The 21,901-nt window shown below is 37.4% G+C and overlaps 1 protein-coding gene across 5 annotated transcripts; it reads right to left on the bottom strand.

The window, feature by feature from the left end:
- Nucleotides 1-1,763: 1,763 nt before the first annotated feature.
- Nucleotides 1,764-21,894, bottom strand: LOC105054820 (K(+) efflux antiporter 2, chloroplastic). Of its 5 annotated transcripts, none has more exons than XM_010936419.4 (22): nt 21,672-21,870; nt 19,136-20,812; nt 18,754-18,922; nt 18,446-18,536; nt 17,991-18,127; nt 17,821-17,880; nt 17,612-17,731; nt 17,068-17,136; nt 16,612-16,677; nt 16,320-16,409; nt 15,325-15,429; nt 15,122-15,250; nt 14,679-14,888; nt 14,316-14,465; nt 9,414-9,467; nt 9,246-9,304; nt 6,495-6,561; nt 6,235-6,411; nt 5,996-6,052; nt 5,799-5,873; nt 3,440-3,571; nt 1,764-2,224 (listed from the first exon to the last, which is right to left on the bottom strand). In XM_010936419.4, exons 2-21 carry the CDS (start codon nt 20,743-20,745, stop codon nt 3,452-3,454), a joined length of 3,615 nt encoding a protein of 1,204 aa, XP_010934721.1. In that variant the 5' UTR covers nt 20,746-20,812; nt 21,672-21,870; the 3' UTR covers nt 1,764-2,224; nt 3,440-3,451. The 5 variants fall into 5 exon arrangements, with proteins under 5 accessions (XP_010934721.1, XP_010934718.1, XP_010934720.1 ...); XM_010936416.4 differs by having other exon boundaries at nt 1,764-2,221; XM_010936418.4 differs by lacking the exon at nt 1,764-2,224 and adding an exon at nt 2,240-3,071.
- Between the last annotated feature and the right edge of the window lie 7 nt (nt 21,895-21,901).

Here is a 21,901-nt window from a genome sequence, read left to right as displayed (position 1 = left end):
CCGAACTCCTACAAGAGCCGGACTCTGTCCGAACTCCTACAACAGACATCACTCCATCCTCTGTAATAAACTCCACGTGGCCCCACCACTCTCTAGCAAGTCGCGACAACGGACACCACTCCACTTTCCGTAACAAACTCCACGTGGCTCCGAACGGTCCACTGGCACCACTACTCTCCGTAACAAACTCCGCGTGGCCCTGAACGGCCCACTATTAGGCAGTTACGGACGTCGCTGTCAAGCAGTTACGCTCCCCCATCTATAAAAGAGATCCCCCAGATATATTTTTTTCTAAGTTCTAAACTCTATCTCGAAACTCTGCCAAAATCCCATTTGAGTGCTTCATTTCTGTTGAAGCAGAGTACTGACTTGAGCATCGGAGGGTCTTGTCGGAGCACTCCCAACTCCAGTTTAGACTTTTCTTATAGGTTCCGGCGGCGGCCGCAATCCTTTCGACTCCAGCTTCTCCGACGTTGGTGAAATTCTGCACCAACAGGAGCATTTGAACACATTTGATTTCTAAATGAATGAGCTATTTTGCAGGGGTGTAGGCATGCGGTCCGCATTCCATTCTCCATATTTGGCTATCAGCTCTGTGCACCAGAGCTTATCTAGCTCCACCAAGTATTTAGCTGCATGTTTAACCATAAAAGCATCCTGAAGCACTAATAAGGAAGAGATCACGAAACCACCACTCTACATAGGCCGACACACTACATCACGCGACAACAAGTTCACTCTCCACAGGATATTAGATGAACCAAAAAGTTCCCCATTATCTAATCAAACTTGGGAATTACAGATCTAGGAAAAAGGATTCTAATCATTAAAGGAATAGGAATAGGTAAGTCATCGAGTATAGATTTAATGAGGGCTACCTTTCCCATCATAGATAATGACCTCCATTTCTATCTCTCTGGTCTCTCCTGTACCCTATGGATAAAAGAGCAAGCTTTACATGAAGTCTTCATCATCTGCTCAACCTTGGAAATCACCGATCTAGGAATAAGGATACCAATCATCAGATACATGGGTAAGACATATAGCACTGATTTAATGGGGACAAACCTTCTCCATTCCAGCTCTCCGGTCTCTCCTGTACTCTTATCAGTGAGATTGCTACCAGGCTCGTTCATTTAGAAAACACATGCTAAACTGAGCTCAGCCGACAAGTTTAGGCCCCCCCGTACATGAACTATGACCATGCCAACTGCAGATAGCACCGGATACCCTAGGATTCAAGTGGGAGGAAATTCAATCAGCGGGCAGATACCGAGTGGATGGGTTCTCTTTTCATTCTCAATCAATGTTGGTGGTGAATTTGGATGCTAGCTGGACTTTGCACTGCAAAATTGTCTCATGTCGTGAATTGAGATTGCCATTCATCCGCACACAGGAAGAACACAAACTAAAGCATCAAAAACTTGGTTCAGTTAGCAAATCTACCTGTTCAAGAGGCTAATCATAAACATTTTATTAGTTTATAACTTATAACTCAGTTGAAACTCCATCCAGACTCAAGAACCCTTCCACATAGTTCAGATAAGCGGTAGTGCAGAAAAAATGAACCTAAACCGCCTACTACTCAGCTTAGCTCGTTCACTTAAATACATAGTCAAGAAGAGAAGGAATCTCAGGTTCCAGGAAATAATCAGCCATACTTATGGTGAAACAATAAAAAATGTGTGATAAAAGCCGGACAGGAATCCCACCAGGTGTGCAGCCGAGCAGTCATACTGACGTCCAACTAGCGGTATATACGATTCAGAGAAGAATCAGGTGCTCGATGATGTTTCATTGATGCGCTTGCAATATAGAACATCTGACTAGCAAGTTGTCTAAGTTCTCTCATTGATGATAACATCACTAAAGCCCCCTCACTTTGTACATTTCATATATTTATTGAGAACTTTACAAGGATCATTTATGGTCATCTCTAGATTGTTTATCCGTAGTACAAAAAAGTTGGCAATGGATCTTCATATCAATCAACATTTTACGGACTGCATCAGGTCTTCCGCTGCTCCAGCTTCTTCATGAAACCATTTTTTATCATACTTCAGTTCTCTCGGTTTCAAAATCCACCTTCAAGGCTTTAAGAGTTTTTACAATCAAACATAAAAGTATTAAAACAACCCGTTAACATTCAAAGTATCATCAGCAAAAGCTTCCCAGTAGAAAGCGCAGATGATCAGAAGCATGAACAGCTCCAAGCTGCAACCTGCTTCAAAATATTAGCACATTGCACCAACTCAGCAAGCACCAATATCCACTACACTAATCTAACAATATTTACAAGATGTATCATTTTAATTTAATAAGAGACCATGTCCTAAATTCCAATTAAAAGTTCCTGAAGGTTCAGGTGAAATCAGCTGTATTGTTTAAGTGCTAATGTAACTGCTGTCATTAATTTTTACCTTGTTCTATAATTCTCAAAGGAAAATCAAGAATGGGAATCCCTAGATATAATTAATAGCATAACATAGATACTAAGCACATGTAATTTCGTATCAGGGTGAATTCAACCCGAGCTGCAATTTAACATCTACCTTCCTGGCTATGGATATTCTTTATAGCATCCACTACTGCAACCTGTAAACTGTAAACTTATTTAATTAAATCAGTTCTGAACATTGTATTAAATCTATTAAATAAAATTAGTGATATTATACAATATATTAAACTAACAAGCCGCTTCTATTGAATTATTAACTATTTAGCAGCAGCTCATACAAAAGTAAATCATCTTCCTTCTTATAGCTCATCAACTTCTAACTATCCTCTTACTTCCAAATACTACAAAATATGAGTCTACATAAGCAAATATTTAGCTAATACTCAGTACCCAGAATATATGATAAACCTCTTGTGAATTATGCTTTGCACAAAAACCTTCTATGACCTAAAAACTTTGGTTTACCAGATATACCCTATAATAGGTTTCAAAAAAACAAAATGAAAAAAAGAGCATGCAATATAAGTCCTCCAAATCCTTAATGAAGATGATGTAAATGTCAGGACCACTTAGCTCGCATTGTTAGCGCTATCAGATGTCAGCAGCAGTATACCTGATAAGAAAAGAGATAGAAAAGAAGCTACTTGTTTTCAGAAAAAGCTGTCAGCAACTGGGACAGCAATGGACAATTAATACCAACAGATGCTGATGAAAAGAGCCATTTATTGATTAATTTTCTTTAAAGTTCTGCCATCTTCCTGCAGTATTTGGTGATATTAAGTACAAGTTTTGGATTTTTTCTGCACTAAAGGCAGAAGATCACAAAATAATACCTTAAGTCTTTGCACTAAATCATAGCAGTCCTTAGAAGCACAATTTTTTTCATTAATGGAGTGCACTTACAACATTTCTATTATTCTATACAATTTTAGCTTTTGAAATGAATTATCAGCTGTACAGTTTTCAAAATTTTGTTATCACATTGTTCCAGTCTTAGATCGCCAATGTTCCTTCAACAACTTCATTCTCATCAGGATCCAAAGTCTGAGGCCTTGGTTTGGACATAACCCGTGAAAATCCATAACCAAGCGAGCTTCCACTTGTCTCACACAACTGCAGAAAAAGAAAAGTCATTAATGAATGACAGGAACTCATTGCAATACTTCACTAATAAAATTTGAAGTTGCGAATCACTATTTATATACCACCTAAATGTGATTGCCAGTCTATTGATCAAGTGTTAAACTTAGAAAGTTTGCCAGGTTTACATGCGACTCAGCCAAGTCACAACATCATGAGTCACTATTAAATTGGCCAAGTAATGTTTTTCTATTGTATTTAATTTTCAAACAAGATTTAGTGAGTTGTAACTAAATTCAATGATATGGTTCAGCAATTCTAAAACTCAAATCTTACAGGCCTTGTGATTGTCAAATATTGGATTTCCATCAAACAATTTAATGATATGTGGCATGCTAAAACATGATTCTCTTTACAACAATTTTTTGATTGTTTCGGTGTGAAAGTAGAGAAATGATAAATCCAAAGGCCTCCAACAATATATAGAGCATGTTAAGATGATGAGTACTTGGTCTCAGAGCTCGGTTAGAGCATTGGTCTTATAAGCTGAAGTTGCAAGTTCGAGCCACACCGGGACCATTTTATTTTAAATTTTCTATATTAATTTTGAAGATGAGCCTTGGCACGACAGTAAAGTAGCTCTATTGTGCTCTAGAGGTCATAGGTTCAAAATACAAAACAGCCTCTTCGCATGTGAGGATAAAGCTGCATACATCTAACCCTCCCTAGACCCCCCCCCCCCCCCAAATGGCAGGAGCCTCATGTGCTAGGATGCCCTTCTTATATTAAGATATGTCTAGTTTGTTTTATTGACTTATTTTATTTTTTTGGTTATTTTCTGTTTTCACTTTTCATTTATACACTTTATTGTTCATAATTTAATCAAAACTGTCGAAACTCAAAGTCACTTTATTCACGCAAAACCAAAATCAAACCAAAGTTTTTGAATGGTGGTGACTTAAGGTTTTGATGACTCATCAATAGGTTGCTTAAAAGGGAGAGCTTAATAATTATGCCCTTTTTGTATAATACACTGCCTCATGCTTCTTTCTCTAAACTGTTGCTAGAAAGATGGAATAGAAAGAGAATATTATCCAAAAGGAATGACAATATCACTATCATTCAAGATATAGGTACTTAAAATATCAACTCAAGAAAGGACTCGTTGGTCCCTGCACTTCTACCCTCCTAGATATTCAGCATTCCCAATTCACTACTAAGATGAAAATTTCAATGGAGAGCTATAATTGCTTGGTAATGGTCTGTTTACCAACTCAAACTGCACACATATAATCATAGTTTATCTACTTGTCTACTGGTTTTCAAGATTTCATGGCAAGTCCCTCTCTTTATATAAGTTGCTCAGGCCAAGCTTACATCAGTTCATATAGAGTCAAAACCAAGGAGCCAATAAAAGAACATTCTCAAACCTTGATTGATCATAGTTTGACCCATTAACACAGACACAAAGATGAAGTTTATAAAATATATGTTCCAAACTACGTCTAACATAATTATAAGAATGCTATTATTTGCAGTTAACAATCTTACATCCCAAAAGTTTCAGATTGATATAAATGTCGTACAGGGTTAATATTAAGCAACATGTTTTAAACATAACCTTTTTTATTGACAATGGTTTTTGTTAGCCATTATGACATGATGATTTATAGCATTGATGATATCATTATTTTTATTAGTACCTTTAGTATAACAACCTTTTTTGCCTAAACAATACAAATACATTTGCGAAAGGACCAATATGTTGCATATTGTTAAAATCCTGAAACACTAATAGTGTAAAATAATAGCTATCATCATCATTTCATGACTCTATACTTTCATATTGTAATAAGGGTGGATTTAATTACAGGAATTGGAAAGAGCGCTGCCTTGGATGCCGGTGCAGGGAAAAACCTACCTAAAAATTTTTATAATAAAAAAGCTCCAAGGAAGTGGGTGCTGGAGGGATATAAAGAGCTTGCAAAGTGGATGCACCACCCTAAGTCGTCATATCCTAGTAATAAGAGGCTGAAACTGTTCAAATAGCTGTTATACATATAATGCTATCATACAGAACTACTCTGTCCGGCCATGCCCATTCTGTCGCAAGAAAAATTGCAATAACCAGATATCTTGATTTTGAAAAGGACCAGAAGAAAAAAGCAATTCGGAAATTGCAGCAATAAAAACTTAAGGAAAAATAGAAGGCTTGTGACTAATAAACTAGATTGAGACTCAAATGGTAATGCTCGTATACCTCTGTGAGCTCAGAGAGATGGCGGGTTCGGAACTCATTGATTGTTGCTGCAATCTCTGACATGGGCAACTTCGTCTGCACGAGAAGTAATCGGAAGATAAAGGCCAATGAAAGCAATATTCTGTCACTTAGATACCGCGGAGCCATGTCAATTGTCAAAGCACTAACAGGAAACAGCAATATTTGTTCTTTTTTACCTGTGCAAGGACAGCAGCTGCTAACTGGAGACTTGGTTCCAAGGTCTCTGGTACAACCTTGAGAGTTTTGAATATTCAATTTGGTTAGAATAATATAAAAATCCCTGTTGATAGTTAAATATTAGATGGATTCTTCGAGTATATTCTATTTTAGATTCAGATAAAGATTTAGTTAAGATGGTCCTGGGTTTTTCTTTATTTGGCCTTCGCATAGAATAGATACTGTAGGTATCACTTACTGCAGTTGCGCCTGCCTTCTCCAAATTAATGCCATGATCAACATCATGGGCCCGCACAAATGTCTTTACATTAGGAAAATACTTGCTCAGTGCCCAAACTGTTCTATAATTTGCACCAGGAGTATCTAAAGTTATAGCGGCAGCACAAGCTCTCTCAGCCCCAACTTTATGAAGAACCTGTCAATAACTATTTTCAGATAAATGTCATGAAAACTAATCAACATAGTAATTATGTTCTAATTTTGAGAAATTTTCCTTGCCTCCCGGCTCCCTGCATCCCCAAAATAAATAGGAAGATCAAGTGCACGTCCAGCTGCTACCCGGTCACTGGCAACAAAAATATAATATGAGAAAAATTTTAGAGTTTTACAAATTTAAAAAAATAATTCAACAAGTAAAATTTAATCCAAAAGGAAGATTTTTTTTTTGTTGGTAGAACAGATGAACCATCTTATTTTAGGAACCAGTGAAAAAAATTCTTTGTCAAATATGTCAATTAATTGAGCAAGTGATAAAAGGTTTTGCTCCTCTTTTACACAGTTACCCCGTTAGGTGCCATGTGGTTGCATTATCAACACCTTAATTCTCATAGCTGCAAAAGTGAGACCTATTGCAGACATTTTACCTATAAAATCATTGTCACAGATTGTTAAAAACACTATGCAGTGCTATAGTGAAAACAGTTGAAGTCATATGATGGGGGAGCATAAGGATGCATTATATTGGAATACCCTTTTATTCTATTTCGGATTAACATATTTGTTTTAACGTCTTTTTGCAATTTATAGTTTTTTTTTTTTTTTTTTGGTCTTCTTAATTCCCTGGTATTGCTGCTTTTATACTTGATGGGCAGAATACTTTTATCCTGTAGACACCTGATCTTAAAAGATTTGTTGGTAAAGACTTGTTGTTTGGCCTTGCATGGGGAAAGACAAGATAAAAAAATCATAATGCAATGTGATGTTTCAAAACATGAAATGTGTACACTGCCTTCATAGAGGAGAATGTCAATCATCTTTTAATTTCATCTAATTAGACATGAAGAACTCCTTTTGTATCTTGATAACAATAACTGGACATTGAAAAGATTTATTAATGAAGCTATCCATGAAGAATTACCAAGCGCCTCAAGATAGTCCATCAAACACAAAAGTCTGATACATCTAGAGGCAGTGAAAACACATTGTCAACAGGACTCCTACAATGATTGATGGTTTCTGTTACTACTGTATACCTAACCATTGCTAGAAGATGTCCAAAGGGTTGATGACAGCTGCAGTTTTCAATGAAGAGGCAATGTGACTGATAAGATCTTTGAGAGGTCCAAGACCATATCATGTTCAATGCACTGACTTTTAAGCAGGCCAAATGATAAAAGCCCTCCAAGTGATTGAGCAAGCAAAATTCTGATGTTTGCTTAGTACAAGATGATGGAAAACTAACAGTAGTTTTTGTGAAGGATCAAAATGGCAAGGCAATACACACCTATTATTGCTGCAGGACTACTTATCCATCTAAAGATTGAAAATGAAACTTGTGGGAGCACAGGTTCAATTAGCTGTAACTACACTAAAGGAAACCATGGGCAGATAGTGGGTGGAGTTAATGGCTCATGGAGAGGGGTTCCTGTTGACTTGTGATGTTTTCATACAGATACTTGACGGCTTACAGAAGAAGAGTGACGCATGACTCATGCTATACACAAGATGCCAAGTTGCCAGCCTCATAGATAAAGTTCTCAAGAGGGATGGAAAAATAACCTTTTTTTCTACACCACCTCCCCCTTTGATTTGGAACATATTTTTAGAAACAAAGATGAGTGCTCGAAGTCTGAACTTGGAATATACTGACAGTTTTGTTCTTTGTTATACTGGCAACAACAATCTCTGAGCTCATTTCTTTTTTACATCAGCCGCTTGTGTACACTGTATCAAATCTTCTGAATATAAAGAAACTAGGGAGGTCCATGCCAAATCCAGCTTGTCAGACGCGCACGCACACACACACACACAGCTCTATGTGATAACCTATCTCATGAATGTTTTGTTAGTAAAAGGAAAATCCGTAAGAAGGCTGCTTTGAACAAGAAGATACCATTACAGGTACTAGATCCTATTTGAGAGTGCATGGAGATGACAAGAGCTAGACAGCAGCTTTTAAAGATAAACAGGACCATGAGATTTCTGAAATTTTGCGGATGAATCATATGAATGATATATTTTGTTGGTGTACTCGTGATCGCAGCTGGAGCCCAAGAACAATACTCATCATCCCTTATGACTGGTCAAAAATTGTCTTAGATGGCATGCCCCAAATTATTCAATATAAAAATGATTGAAGTATCATGTGCCAGTCGTGTGCTGGCCTGGCACTAGTACAATATGTAACTTGCTGCATCCTGCGAGTGCTTGGCATGCATTAGCACAGCAGCATACCGACTGGTGACACATGGCTAGTACTGTGCTAGTGCAGTGTGCTGGTAAGCCACTTATCAGGCACACATCTAACATAACATGGTTAAAAATAATAATAATTAACAACTAATAGCACAAAAGAAATGTATTTATTGATGACAATCAACAAAAATACTGGGTTCTAATCAATACAATGGACAGATAGATAATTCTCTTTGAAAGCATGTATATTGGTACAAGCTCAAAATGCATAATTTTCTTTCAAAGCATGTATATTGGGTACAAGCTCAAAATGGGACTTAAAAATGCCCCACCCATTTCAGTGACCATTTCAGGTTCTAAAGGCCAGAGAAAGAAATGGGAACATTTAAGAACAGAAGTTTATTTCAGAAAAAAATATTAAATCATGAGGCATTTTCTTATAAACAATCTCATTGAACCAAAGGTACTCTACCAATTCCAGGTGTATACAAACCAATCTCCTTATCTGTGCATGTGAATGAATGTGGATCTTATACATTCATGTCATGAAAAGCATGATTGACAGACATCACATTCCAATTTTACCCACATATTCTATTGGATGGGGAATGATACCTTCTAATATCGAGAGCAACAAATGGAATTAATCTCTCTGAAAGAAGTTGTGCAATGATCTGACAAAAAAAAGTGAAAAAAAAAATACATATAGAAGTAAATAGATTGGAACTGATTTACTTAAAAATATGATAGCGAAATGTCACAAAAGGAGAATAGCAAAAACACCTGTCCAACACGTCCAAATCCACATAGGATAATATGGTCTTGCAGGTCGTCAGTCTGTACATACAACCACATCCACAATATATCTCAGAGAAGTAGGATGAGGAAGCAACCACATCATAATAATAAAAATCATATCAAATGGTAAATTTTTCCAAGGAATGTAGACATAAGCAACAAATATCAAATCTTATTCAGACATCAAACTAACTTCTGGGAGTAATATTAATGCAAAACATACAATCCAAAGCATTAGCCAATAATCAAAACTGGATAATTGGCTAGAATCGTACATGCTAATAAATGCCATCTTTCCATGTCGAAGCTGAAAATTAAGTAGCATGAAAAAAATGCAATATATCTCTCTCCTATTTCAAAAATAAATTTAACAAATTTACCATTAAAGGATCTACAGTTCTATAAAGAAAACAATGCAAAGAAAAATTTACTCATATTTAGCCCACGATTCTCATACATATCAAACAAGTTAAGAATTTAAATAACATAAACGCGAAATCATGCACCTTCTAACATTCTAAGAACACACAAGAAAGGGGAAAGACTTCCTGAATGAGACCTACCTTTGATAACAATTTAGCAAACCAAGCTCGATCGATGTAATTACAGTACTTCTCAGGTAAGATGCAATAAATTTTGATCCAGCATATGATTAGAAAGGCCACACAATCAACTTATTAAACAAGTGAGAACACCATGTCCATTTATACTAAGTTCAATGTGCAAACATAGATCTATAATATTTTTACAATAAATATTTTCTTCTGATCCCACCTTTTAGCATGGAAATTCCAAAGTTCTGTCACATTTGTCCCTTTAAACATGCACATCCATATGAAGTATGTACACGTCTGTATGCTTGGCTGTATCTTTGTCAAATTATTAATGCTTATGAAGTTATGTTTATCCTCAAAGAAGTAAAATATTTGAATTCTTCTAACCTCTAAGCCCTTCAACTGGATAGTTAAGGTAGGAAAAAGATTGCTGATATTTGTTAACTTTGTTCCAACATCTGTTCTGAGCTTAAAGGAAAATGACTCATTTAACATCATGACCATCATGATGCTGATGTGCATTAATTATTAAGGTTATAGTCCACAATTCCCCATAGCTGATCAACAGAGAATCATTTTAAATATTTTCAGCTGATTTTGCATTTCCATAGATATTTAGTTATGTAATATAGCATGTTCTGTCCTTTCTCTAATATAACTACAAAAATTGATTCTTTACACTTAATTTACCCTGCCTTACCAAGTGCTATCTTCTTCTTCAAGCTTAATGGTATATAATCTCCAAAAGCTACATGTTTGTCATGGAGTATCCATACTTTGATCAACATTGCTCTTAAGCTTAAATCAACTCACAGAAACTTGATTCATAAACATCATCTATCTTTGTTTCTTATAAATAAAGTCAATGTCTGTAGAACCTAACATCAGCAATTTTCTTTCCCAGATATATTGAGGTCAATGAAGCATTTATACAGGCGTATTATGGCAGACCAATGTTATTCATAAAATGGCTATGCAAACAGACTATTTTTATGCGAATGTAATCCTTGTTTATCAAACTTCTTCTTCAAGCTATCATGGTATTTGAGCATTCAAAAAGCCTCCAGTTGATGGTATTGAAGGATGGAAGAAGACTCATGTTCATTGATACTCATATCCAACAAACCTCAAAGCTAAAACCAATTAGTAGTGACACCTTTAGATTCAAAACCATTTTTGTGCCAAACACAGCAGTAATCAGATCAATATTCCCTAGACAGCCTCATTTAAGGAACACTACAGTTCTGCATTTTATGCACACAAAGGACATAACCCTTAACAAGAGCAATTGGTGAAGGATTGATTATACACAAAATAATGGAACAGATAAAATCTATATCTAAGAGAAGAATTGGTGTTCATGATTTTGGAAATAGACATCGGGTTTGTTTGGGGATGCCGTAGCTTTTAGCCAAAAAGCAATTCTTAGTAAAAGCTATGTTTTGATGTCAAAAGTTGCTTTGGGACAAAGCAGTTTTTGTTTGGCTGTCAATATCCTAAAAATATTTTGAAGCTATAAAAATAATTTGCTGTTTGTTTGATTAACAGATCTAAAAGCTGCTTTTGAATGACAAAAATGGTCAAAAAAGATAAATATCTAAAATGACTCTAAAATTGTTTGGATATAAAATTCTCTATTTTATTTTTTTTCTCATCTTCATGTCATTAGGCAAGGATGGAGATTAGAAGAGATTAATCAAAAAAAAATTCTAATACACATGAAAGTTGGCAAAAAGGGGATGTGACGTGGATGGAGATAAGAAGAGATTAATATGAAGAAAGAAAAAGACCTGGTAAGTAAGAAATCGGACAAAAAGGGAGAGATGAGAAAAGATTAATAATCCTAGAGGTCGGAAACAAGGGAACATAGATGGAGAAGAGAAGAGATTAATCGAGGATGTGGATGGAGGTGAGATGAGATTAATCTGAAGAAAGAAAGAGTCTCGGTAGACAAGAATTAGACAGGGGACGAAAATGGAGATTAGAGGAGATTAATAATCCTGGAAGGGGACATAGATGGAAAAGGGATGTAGATAGAGTCATAGAGATGAAAGGAGATTAATAATCCTAGAAATCGAAAAAAAAAAAGACATTAGATGAAGATGAGAGGAGATTAATCCAAGATATGGATGGAGATGAGATAAGTTTAATATGATGAAGGAAAAAGCTCGGATAAACAAGTGGGAAAAAGTGATATACGAGGGGTATTGAGGGGACAACACAATTTTTTTAGAAGAAACTAACTTTCCACAAATATGATATTTAGCATGCGATGCTGTGTCCAAGGAAAGCGGGAGGAGGTCAACTTTATGTAAACCATATTTTGAGGAATCTTAAACGTAATCTAGAACTACTTTTGGGTTATAACTAAATACTCAAAATTCTACTTTTAAATCTTAAATCACTTTTGACGATTACAAATGCACCTCCAAACATGCACATCATATATAACTTCTTAAAGTTCTAATCAAAATCCCAGAATAGCGAGAATGATTCAAAAAATCATATTCCCCATATAATCTAACATCATGGAATTCCGAACTGAGTAGTTCGGGGCATGCCGAGGTGCGGTTCGGATGTTCGATTCGAAATGCCGGCGAAAATGAAGTGAAGAAGAAGAGAGGAAGAGAAAGAGAGGAGGAGAGGAAAAGAGATGAAAAAGTGGGTGGTGGCCCATCGAGGCCGCTAGAAGCCACCAAGACCTCTAAAGCTCCGCAGTCCTCCACAAGAGAGATTAGAGAGAAAGATAGAGAGAGGGAGGGAGAGGAATGGAGGGACGAGAAGCCGGCAAATCTATTACAGGCTTCACTGTGAGTCGAGTTTAAAAAAATGATGAAACAAGGGCGACTCACCTCTGTTTCGAAAGTGCGGATGCCGCGGATGGATTTCCGCCATCCGACAGCCACAACGCCCTCCGACGGCCTTTCTGCTGCCTTTTTCTCCATCCATTCCTCTCCCTCCCCCTCTATCTCTCTCTCTCTCCCTCTCTAATCTCTCTCGCAGAGAACTATGGAGAAGCCTCGAAGGCCCTTTGGTCACCATTACCGATGTCTCTACTAGCCTCCCTCTCCCTCCCTCTCTTTTCTTCCCGACTCTCCCTCATTTTCATGTCAGTTCAGGCCCGTTACAGTCCAATACGAGGGCATACCGACTCATACTGCTAGCCGGCGGGCATAGAACCTAGTCTCAAGTTGGCAAACCTTGTCTAAGATAGACTTTGATGCCCTATTATGTCATTACTGGTAATTTAATGGAACCTGCAATATCAATTTTGAAATAACAAATTCATAATAGTAAGGCATTATGATTTTGTAAACCAACTAGCTAAAAATCTATCCTTACACACTGTGACACCAAAAGCCACTAGTGCATAAAATTGATCAATTCTCATCACTGCTTAAGCTGATCAAATTTTTAGAGCATTTATAAACTATAAAAGCAAGTCGGTGAACTGTAACACCCACTTCCAACCCAATCCCCTTAAATTTGCACACGCACATTGAATTATACAACATAGCATCACCTCCAAACTAAACTTAACCTACATATTCAAGAGACCTTACATACTTATTTGCATATCTTGAATGAAAGTTCAAAACCAAGAAAAAACAAAAAAAACCCATATACAAGGACAGCATGGATGGCATCATGCAGAGAACGAAAACTTAATAACTCCTCTTTCTTGAAATGACAAAATACAACTCCAAAGTAACATACTTCGAAGAAGAGTAACCCTTTAAGAAACACATCCGAGCAAATATAATTAAAACATAAAAATTCAGATTAAGTAGATACTCTAAGCATATAAAATATGCAAAACTAAGAGTACAAATTTTCTGGTAAAGAAAGAAAAAAAATTTGGATTTCTCTCATGAATATATTAATCGCAAGCAATGCCAATATAAAGGAGCCTTCCAAAAAGGAGAGCTAGATTGAGGTCCAAAGTCTAACTGCAATGGTATAGTTTTCAATTTGGTTCCTTGGCTCACAAGTTGAGACCATTCGAGCAAGGTATCTACAGGTTTCATAGCAGACTTAATCTCACCAAAGCAGCTTTGCCAAATATTCAGATCAATTGATGTGGACTGTTATGAGATTCCAGATGGTTGTAAAACATTTTGAACTTCTGATAGATATCATATTTGACCCATAAAGCCAAATCCAAATGAAATAATTTTCCAAGTTAAGTTCCAGCACAAAATGAACAAACTAACAATGTACTAACATATAAGAAAAGCAATGACCAGCTTGAATATTGTTAAATATAATAAAATGAACTTAAAATACCAATCTGCCAACTTAAGAATATAACAATTTAAAACAGGTGTTTTACCTCACTTTCTACTGGCAACAAACTTCTGACGTCATTCTGCTCAAATCTAGATGCAAGAAACTGGCCTCCAGCTGCTAACCATGGCGTAAGAGCCATGGAGAGACCAACAACCAGGAACAACAAAGATGAAAGTTGCGAAGATAGTATACCCTACACAAAAAGGCCAAACCAAGACACTAAGCTCTCACCATGTCCCCCATAAATAAATAAAAAGAAAAGGATTCTTTAACTGGGCATCATTCCTTTTCTTGCTTCGATATGATATTTTTAGGTCTTGCAACTGCAACCCTTAATGCAGATGCTGACACAAACAAGAATGCCTAACAATACATGAAACAATATACTCAGTTTAGAAAAACCAACCTGATTTACAGCTTCCCCAAAAGCAACAAAGGCAAATTCTCCACCAGGTGCAAGCAGAAGACCAACCCTTATTGCAGGTATACTTGAAATGCCAAATACTCTGCCAACTAAGGCAACTAATAAAGCCTTTCCAGCAATCAAGAGACTTAATGTCCCAACAATGACCGGGAAGTTTGAAATTAGTAGTTTTGGGTCGATCGACATTCCAACCTGAAAAGATAAATGGCCAAAAGGGGAGGGGGATGTGTTAAATGACTAGATGCCAATATTGTCAATGTTAGAAAATCATAGAAGGTGAACTGGTTAGGTCAGTATAAAAGGCTGTAAAATTAGAAAACAAAGAGAGTCCAGTGCAACTAATTCAGTTCGCCAAGCTGCTATTACCGTACATATATATATGACAAACCAGAACATCTAATCAGGTGTCAACAAAGAATGCTTACTGTCATGAAAAAGAGACCAAGCAGAAGGCCACGATAGGGGGCGATATCTGACTCAACCTGTAAGGAAAATTCTGTCTCTGCTAACAGGAGACCAGCCAAGAATGCTCCCAGAGCCATAGAAAGTCCAGCCTGTCAGGAGAAGAGCAACGCAAATTATTAGTTGGAGGAATTGCTGGTGGAACAAATGCTATGGCTGCACTTACTCGCGCTGTAAGAAGACTAGTTCCCAGAATAACGAGAAGGGTATTTGCAGAAAAAATCTCTGCATTCTGGTTTTCCGCAATTTGCTTATATATTGGCCGAAGGAACTGTTAGAATGCAATATTAGATAATGGTCAGGATGAATACATTGTAATTCAACAGATAAATGAATGGAAATTCTGAATTTCTACAAAGCTGAATCACTGTCATATGCAGTTTTGGGCAAAATGGACAAGCTTGTTCAATAGGTTCAATAGCTGAATCACTGTCAAGTCAAGGTTACATTTATCATGTTCTTTTTCATGGAAATAGTGTGTTCCATACAGTCAGATGTAGTAAATATTTAACTAAATCAGCTAATCTTAGCCTTTGCATTCCTTATGAGCACATATCATATTGTGCTATGCTGATAAACATGCCATTCCATGACAAAAAGGAAAAGAATTTGAAAAGCCCTTTTAAATCTAAAATATTAAAAAAAGTTTTGATAAGCATCATTCTGATCCGTGCCAGGTGCCAGTACTGGTCTCGCATGTGCCAGCACTTGATGTCTATGTGACTATCGCAGAAGAACGATGGCAAGATTCAGCTTATCACAAAAAAATACCATGCATGGAAGCACAGGTAATAGTATTGGTATAAGGAGGTCTTAACTTCCAAGAATTAACAACTGCAGTATAATACAGAGGCCATGTATGTTGTGCTGAAAATTGGAAACCAATGGATCTAAGGTACCAAAAATCAAGATTTCAAGCAACACAAAGTTCCTACACACACCCACACATCCATACATACATACATATGCATGGATGCATGTGTGTGCATGTATATGTATCTATCATGTATGCACACATTTTTCACCAACCAATAGACACTCCTTTAACACAGACAAATATGCTGATCAAGAGAATGGAATCAATGAATCATGGATAGATAACTTTCATATTCAATTCTGCCATTTCAAATGCAATTTTAGATTTCAAGGGATTAGCCTTACCAAGCGCCCCCCAGCAATTATTGCAGTGATAGCAACTACTGCCTTCACAGCAGCTACTCCAAGTGCTTCTGCTATTGCTTGGAAACCAATCTGAGAGAATTAAGAAAGGTTTGCTTATGTATAATAAAAAAAAAAAGGAGTATAAGGGGCAAAGCATGACTACTGTTTTTAAGATACCAATCTAACAAACCAGCATAATTAGAACAGCAAAAACATTTATGCATATAGAAAACATGGTACGATGCTGACAAGCAGAAAATTTCCAAGTAGAAGAATGAGATGCGAAGGTTACCCCTCCTTTAGAAGAATTTGGTGAAATAAGAGGTATGAGAATCAGCAAAACCACCACTGCCAAGTCCTGGGGAGAAACATGATGAAAGACGGTCATCAAAACCACTGAGCCAGTTTGACCATACTCCAAACATGCAACCACTAAAGAATTTTTTCAAACAGATATGATACTCAAGAGTCAAGGCCAAGAAGCATAATATCTTAATATAGCACCTTTTGCTCATCATAATGTCATAAGAAAAACTGTAGGCAAACAAGCAGCAGTATGATTGAATGTGAATTAGTATCCTCCCTAGGAACAGACAACCCAATACAGCTAGGAAAAAGAATATGTCGCGATTTAAGAACAGTTTTGCTTTCACATTAGACTACTTAATTTATTTTGACATTGAAGCTCCAACTATGGCAGAGAACCAAATCAGTGAAGGAAAGTTTGGCCTTGACAAGAAGCAGATACCTGAAAGAGTAAAACAGAAAAGGTAGCACGCCCATGGCGTGATGTGCTCTCCCCTCGTTCTTGCAGCACCTGAAGAGGTGCAAATGTATACAAAGATAGTTACTTGAACTTCCACATGACGGGAAATTTTTTATTATGCAATTGAGTGGATATATAAATACACACACAAACACACTAGATTAACAGAGGATTCACAAATGAAACAAAATCAATAGCACAAACAAAAATGGAAAATCAAGTATGCATGATACAAGATGAACAACAAATATAAGCTAAACTTTTTGGTTGAAATGATAAACTCTAGGTCAAGAAATAATAACAACACAAATGTAGTCCTTTACTGTAAATGGTGGAGCCAAATTTCAGGATGCAATATTGCAACTATACACAGGAGAAAAGAAACAGTAAGGATGGGTTACTTTTTGGCAAAAAACCAGCCAAAACATAGTAAACAAGGACTCATTAAATTGTTCGAAGGAGGGAAGAAAACTTGCAAGCATAAGCTAATACACAAAGAAAGTGCAGACAAATCATACATTGATACCTGCAAGACAACTGCTGTAGATGACAAAGCTAGACCATTACCAATGACAATAGATGCAGGACCTGGTAGCCCAGAAACAAAGCGAGCAATTAAGCCAACCGCTACTGCAGTCACCAGAACCTGCAATTTGTCAATAACAGCTAAATGTAGAGAAAGAAATGATTACACAGAATCACGCCTATATAAAGGTCACCAAACAATGGCATTACCTGAGCAGAGCCCAGTCCAAAAACATATTTCTTCATCGAGCTGAGTCTTTCCACAGAAAGCTGCAAATTGTGAATCAAGTATTTCAGAATTCAATTTACAAATGGACCATCAAGAAATGAACATCTAACAAGCAGCCTATATTAATTGGTGAGAAATTTCAAGATAATACCTCAAGCCCAATATTGAATAGCAAAAACACAACTCCAAATTCAGCAATTGCCTTGGTCCCATGAACATGACGGATGATAGACAGCCCATAAGGACCAATTAGGATACCAGCAGCAAGATATCCAAGTACAGGACTACCTAGAAGAAGCCATAAGATACAACAGACATAACAAATGAAAACACACATTTCAAATATTACTTGGATTTATCATAATTTAAGTTTCCAATGAGAGTTTCCAGTGTATATATATTCATAGAATAAACAAGGCACTTATTGAAGGTTTTTATAACATCATTCTATTACGGTCAACCAGAATTGGGTTTCAAGAGTTAGAATACATCATCACAAAGATATAGATGTCAAAATGAAATATCCTCCCAGATGACAGCATGCATATACATAAAATAACAGTAGCATTGTTATAGCAGAATTCAACTAGGACAATGTTAGCTTACCTCCAGGTATCTTTTGGAATATTGGTACAAATACAACACTGGCTAGTAGTAACCATAGTACATCAAAAAGGGAAGCTTCTTCTTCTTTTATCTGGAAAGAAATGTCAACAATCATTCAACGTATTTATTAACATAAATGCAACATTAGTAATACAGTTTCAATATAGAAGTATCAAACGGCTATCCTGAAATTCGTAACAATAACTATAGATTAAAAATTGCAACATGCACTTCACCCAAGGAAATAACAGTTTAACCGCTATGATCTGAGGGCTGATGCAAAATTAAGTACAAAAAAATATATATACCTCTTCCTGAGGTAAGAGCTCCATAAGTTTTCTTAAGCTTTTTGGAATCCTTGTTATTGCTCGAAGAACAGGTTTTGCAGTTGAAGTGACTTCTTCGATACCGGTAATTATATCTGGCTGATAAAGCATCTGAGAATTCCTTTCTGCTCGTTTATTGAGAAAGAAAACCCTGAGACACCAATCAAAAAGAAAGATAGCAATGTGAGAAGTTAATGGCATACCTGATTTTACACATGGTGCTGTGTGGTAGCGCAGCCACTAGCATGTAGAACAGATTAAAGTTCTACAGAATAGCATGCCATATAGTCATAGTAACAAAAGAGAAAAGAGATAACTTGTAATGCGAAAATGAGAAAAGTTAATGCTTTAGCATAAAACTCACCCCATTGCAAGAAACAGTATGCCTATAACCAGCTTTGGTGCATGATTCCTTGCAGAGGTAATTAGCCCATGGAACACTGAGGCAGGTGTGACCTCTTTTCCTTCTCCCTTGAAAGAAAAGAATGATGCCGAAAAGAACCGAGATGATTTATTTAATAATGCTTTGGGGGAATTTAGAGGTGAGGAACTGTCCTTGGTCAGGTCCTTCTGTTGCATGTCCTGCTTCTTTGCCTGTGAGACATTCTTTGACTTTTCCATCTCAACCTCTGCTTCCTTCTGAGAATCCAAACTCAACTTCCCATTCGCTTGGCCATCAATGTCATCAGATGATTTGAGTTCTTCAATGCTTTTAACAGATACATCGCCATCCAACAAGTTATCATCCATCAACTTTTCATCTCCCGCTGGAGCAGTATCACCTGCAACATCCTTGCTCACCTCGACCACAACAGGAGGTTCATCATTGCTTATCTGCTCTTCAGAAGATGACGCTTGCTGCTCCGCAGCATCAGCAGAAACAATGGTCTTCTCGGCTCTCTGTAATGCAAGCTCTGCATCATTCACATGCTGAGTGGCCTCCAGTTCATAAGCCACTGCCTGTTCAGCCAGATGCATTATATTAGCCACATCCTCCTCAGCCTTCAAAGCATCTAACTGAGCCTTCTCAGCAACCTCGCTCAATCTGTCCACCTCCTTCTGCAATTCTGCTTTTCTGGCCTGAATTCTTCTCAATTCTGCCTCACAGTTTGCCAAGCATGCCCGACAATCCTCAGTCTCTTCCTGAGCAGATAAAAGTGCTTCTTCCTCATTACTCATAGAAGTTTCAGGTGATCCTGCCTGTTCCATGTTGAAACTCAAAGCTCTGATTGCTAACTGCAGCCTCGCTTCAGCCATGGAAAGAGCCATGATGGCTTTCTGTACAGCTTCTTTAGCAATATTCTCTTCACTGACGATCTCCTGAATGGTAGAAACAGCAGAAGTAACATCTCTCCGAGCACTTTCTGCTTCATCTTTCAACGCAATTGCCGATTCAGATATCCTTTGTGCTTTTTCCTCAAACATTGTACTGTTAAGTCGAGCAGCTTCCAATTCCTCGAGAGTTTCTTGCAGCAATTCCCTCAAATCCTCCAAAGGGTAGGTCTCCTTTTCCTCCTCTCCCGAACTATTTGTCTCTACAACAGATGTGGATCCTGCACTCAGATAGTCTTGTAGATGCTTTTGCTCATCTCCTGAAGAGCTTTCAGTTTTATTGACATCTTGACTATTACCATCAACACATGCTAAAGAATCATTTGTCTGGCACTTGAATAAAGCAGATACATTCGATAGTTTTTGAGGGTTCAAGAAATCAAAATCTAGAGATCTCTTCTGCTGAGAGAGATGAAAGAAATCACCAAAGTATCCTGCACGAGCTGAACTCCATGTCACACAACCACCAACAGATCCACACTTTCCCCTCCTCAAAGAACATGATTTATAGTAAACCCTAGTTTCTCCAAGAAAATTATAACTGCTTCCTCTACATCTAAACCAACAACTCACTATCCTGGAGCTCGAACCAACACTGCAGTTAAAGGCATTTAATTGTGGGAGACCATGGGCCAAGTCCATCTCTCCACTCTCCAGGAAAGGAAACAAAAACTGCACTTCCTATCCAAAAAAACCTGAATCGAGAACCCTGGTTGCCATCAGATGTAAGAAAATAGCACCCAAGAGTTCCAATGTAACAGAAAATTTCCATCAGATGAAAACTATAAGACGACAAAATCTAAATCAAAGGAGCACGCATTATTTGGAAAAATTTCTCGAACGAATCAGATTTCTGATTCAACTTTCACCAGCTGTCTAAAGAAACCCAAGCCACATTCCTGATTAATCAGAAGCATGTAGACTCAACAATTTAAATATCGCAAAAAAAATTCCATCAAAAAGTAAGCACGCAGAAGCCAAATTGAAGCATTAGCATCATTAGGATCATATGAGGAAACCTAAATATCAGCGGGCATTTCTTTCTCTTAGCACTCTGTAACAGTAACTGATCTTCTGTATCTCTTCTATAACCCCTGCCGCCTATTGTATAAACTTCTTCCACAAATAAAAGACAGGTGGCTGCTTTAACAGCCTCCTTTACAATCAATCAAAAAAAGATATCATCGGGCATAAGGAAACTCAAAACGGCAAACGAGAAATCATTCAAAGAAACAAGAACAGGGAACCCAAATCCAAGCCGTTTGCATCGTTTTGACTATTTTCCTGACAATATCAAATTTTCCATTCTACTACCCATCTAAAAGAAACCCTCGATTCCATCAGACACAAAGAAATGCAAGCACATCGTGCAAGTCTCCATCGAAGAAAACCAAGAATACAAGAACCAAATCAAAATCCTTTACGTCGTTTTGACGGTTTTCTTGAAAACATCGGACTTCAAATTCCAGGAAATAGCCGGAAAAAATCGATTCAACAACCATGAAATTGAACTGTAGAGAAAGGATTGAGAGCAAGAGAGGAGGGAGGACGGGGGGAGCCGGACTCACCGATCCAGAGGATCTCGAAAGAAGCTGGAGGTGGCGGGATCGACGCCGCGGTCGGGGATTTATAGCGAGGAGGAGAGCGACCTCGGAAACATCGCGCAGGCTTCCCGTCGCTTTGCGTCGCGGTCGGCGATTTATAGGAAGGAGGGGGGAGTGGTCACTGGTCACCGAACTCACGGGGCAAAAACTGAACGGGGCTCTCGGGAAGAAAGGTCTTCCATAGGTCCTGGGTC

Source organism: Elaeis guineensis, chromosome 12, assembly GCF_000442705.2.
Source record: "Elaeis guineensis isolate ETL-2024a chromosome 12, EG11, whole genome shotgun sequence".
In the NCBI taxonomy this organism is placed as follows: domain Eukaryota; kingdom Viridiplantae; phylum Streptophyta; class Magnoliopsida; order Arecales; family Arecaceae; genus Elaeis; species Elaeis guineensis.
This window is presented reverse-complemented; position numbering and strand designations above follow the sequence as displayed.

Coding starts and splice junctions, on each gene's coding strand:
- LOC105054820 (XM_010936415.4), bottom strand. CDS start 20,745: ATGGACTTGGCCCATGGTCTCCCACAATTAAATGCCTTTAACTGCAGT. Junction 15,251..15,324: donor CTAGTCTTCTTACAGCGCGA/GTAAGTGCAGCC, acceptor TTCTCCTGACAG/GCTGGACTTTCTATGGCTCT. Junction 5,874..5,995: donor CAGCTGCTGTCCTTGCACAG/GTAAAAAAGAAC, acceptor CTTCTCGTGCAG/ACGAAGTTGCCCATGTCAGA.